The sequence below is a fragment of the Tachysurus vachellii genome, chromosome 25, assembly GCF_030014155.1.
Source record: "Tachysurus vachellii isolate PV-2020 chromosome 25, HZAU_Pvac_v1, whole genome shotgun sequence".
Classification (NCBI taxonomy): Eukaryota; Metazoa; Chordata; class Actinopteri; order Siluriformes; family Bagridae; genus Tachysurus; species Tachysurus vachellii.
Genome location: NC_083484.1, coordinates 2,235,001 through 2,237,500, shown reverse-complemented (window position 1 = coordinate 2,237,500; position 2,500 = coordinate 2,235,001). Strand labels below are relative to the sequence as shown.

General features: G+C 44.3%; 1 protein-coding gene across 3 annotated transcripts in view; it reads right to left on the bottom strand.

Moving 5' to 3' along the window:
- Nucleotides 1-2,500, bottom strand: part of rps6ka3b (ribosomal protein S6 kinase, polypeptide 3b) — a 41,128-nt gene that overhangs the window by 7,289 nt on the left and 31,339 nt on the right. For all 3 annotated transcript variants that reach the window (XM_060862366.1, XM_060862367.1, XM_060862365.1), the window contains 2 exons: nucleotides 350-438; nucleotides 134-198 (listed from right to left, as the gene is read on the bottom strand). In XM_060862366.1, coding sequence (XP_060718349.1) covers nucleotides 134-198; nucleotides 350-438 — 154 coding nt within the window. The remainder of the gene's footprint in view (nucleotides 1-133; nucleotides 199-349; nucleotides 439-2,500) is intronic.

Here is a 2,500-nt window from a genome sequence, read left to right as displayed (position 1 = left end):
GATAACAGGAACAAACTTGTTTTATGGATGTTCCAGGACCTACATGTCACTACGAAAGAGGACACTTCGGCTCGTTATGGGGAACATAAGCCGTGTCAGGGTTGTGTGTTATTTTTAACATGCACACACTTACGTTCCAGTCAATAGAAGCGTAAAATTGGTGTCTCTTTATTTCTTCGACGCCGTCTGGACCTGCACCTGTAGAAACAAATTGCAACAGCTGTGGCTCGGTTTCAAAGTCATCAGTGTAAATATTACGATTTCACAACACTGAGGAATAAACCATTACACCGTGTGTGTGTGTGTGTGTGTGTGTGTGTGTGTGTGTGCGTGTGCGTGCTAGACTTACCCAGCCGGTTGGAAGGGTTTCGTTTGAACAGGTTTCTTAGGAGACTCTGAGCCTCCTGGCTGAGGAACTGAGGCATGCCCAGCTTCGCTCTACAGGAGCATCCGACAGAATAAACAATTTTAATAATAATATGAATTATATAATTAAATCAAAAAGAAAATGCTTCACCTCAAACATGAGAACAGAACGTCCTTATTAACGTACGGGCGACGCGGCTGGAACGGAAAGGAACGAGTAGATCGATCGCTAGAGGAGTTTGATAGTGTGAGGAGGAGAATAAACGGACGCTTGGACGTTTCTGATGAATAAATGCATAGTTAGATGGATCTGATGAATAAATGGAGGGTGGGATGGGATGGATTTGAAGGATGAATAGGTGGTTAGATGGTTGATGGATTTGATGGACCGATGAATGACAGTTAATGTTTGCATCGCATGGATGTATTGATGGAGATGGGATCAGATGGATGGATGGATAAAGGCATAAGATACGGTAGATAAATGCATAAATAAAAGGATCAGATGGAAGGATGGACAAGTGAGTTGAATGGATAAATAAAGGAATAGTTGAATTTACTTGATGGATGGTTAATGGATGAGTTGGATAGATACATAGGGTGGGATGGATAGATAGATGGTTAGTGAAAGTGACGTGACATACGGCTAAGTACGGTGACCCGTACTCAGAATTTGTTCTCTGCATTTAACCTATCCAAAGTGTACACACACAGCAGTGAACACACACACACCGTGAACACACACCCGGACCAGTGGGCAGCCATTTATGCTGCGGCGCCCGGGGAGCAGTTGGGGGTTTCGGTGACTTGCTCAAGGGCACCTCAGTCGTGGCCGGCCTGAGACTCGAACCCACAACCTTAGGGTTAGGAGTCAGACTCTCTAACCATTAGGCCACGATCTGCATGAGCTGCATTGATAAACAAGATGGGATGAGAGGATACAACAGATGTAATGGGACCGGATGGATGGATGGATGGATGGATGTATGGATGAGTGTATGGGATAAATGAATGAGATGGAAAAAAAAGACAGAGGGATAGATAGACAAATAAGAATGTGGACGGATGGATGGATGGATGGATAGAGAGAGCAGATAGTTAATGGATGAATTGGGTAGACAAATGGAATGACCCAGATGAGTGGAGACAGAATGGACTGGACAGACCGATGGATGATGGATTGTTGGGTGGATGTTATAGATAGATAGGTGAGATAATATAAACAGGGTGATGGACTGAATAAACAGATGGTTTAGATGGATTGATGTGAAGGAAAGGAAACGGACGCTTGGATAGATTCGACTCAGGAATCGAGGAATCAAATAAACCAGATGAATGGATAGATGGATCTATGGATTATTGGATGGGTGGATGGATGGATGGGACAGATGTGATGAAATGAGACCAAAGCACTCTGGGGTTTGTGTCTGGTTTATCTAGACTGCAGCTGGTGGAACATTGTCTACCGGTTTGTTATAAACTTACTGATTATCAGCACTGCGTGTAGAAATACGTGACAAATCCTTAACGCGGTAACATCTCCAGCACTATTGTGTTGGTTATCCTGCTAATCATTCCTAACACCGAGGTCCGAACGGACCAAAGTTCAGATGTGTAAACATGAATGAGTGGGAAGTCATCAAGAACCATGACGAGATAAATAAGGAAGTCATAAGAGACCTTTGATAAGCTAACTAAGGTCACACAGATTCTCCTGAATGAACACTGCATGGAACGTGACGCTCAGGGGTGCACAAACTTTCGCCCATATCGTGTTTGTTCACTTTATAGAATCATCTCTGAGGTGTGTTTAGATCGTCCCAGCGAGATATCCATCTTTTTGTATCTACGTTGTGATACAAATGTGCCTCAACACCGAGGATGAGTCAGTTTTGAGGATGAGTCAGTTATGAGGATGAGTCAGTTTGATTCATCTGCGTTCCTGTGAAGGAGCTCCTTGTTATATGGTCCTGAGAGCCTTCGTGCTCTTATCGGCTTCTCCAGCCTTCGACTCGGCTCCATTCGTTCTGCTACTCGGGGCTTATCACGCGCATCTGCCCGAGCCTGGGGCACTTCATTAAAGTCCACTTCAAACAGCATTACTCACTGTGATCCCCATTCAGCCTGTTGTGTT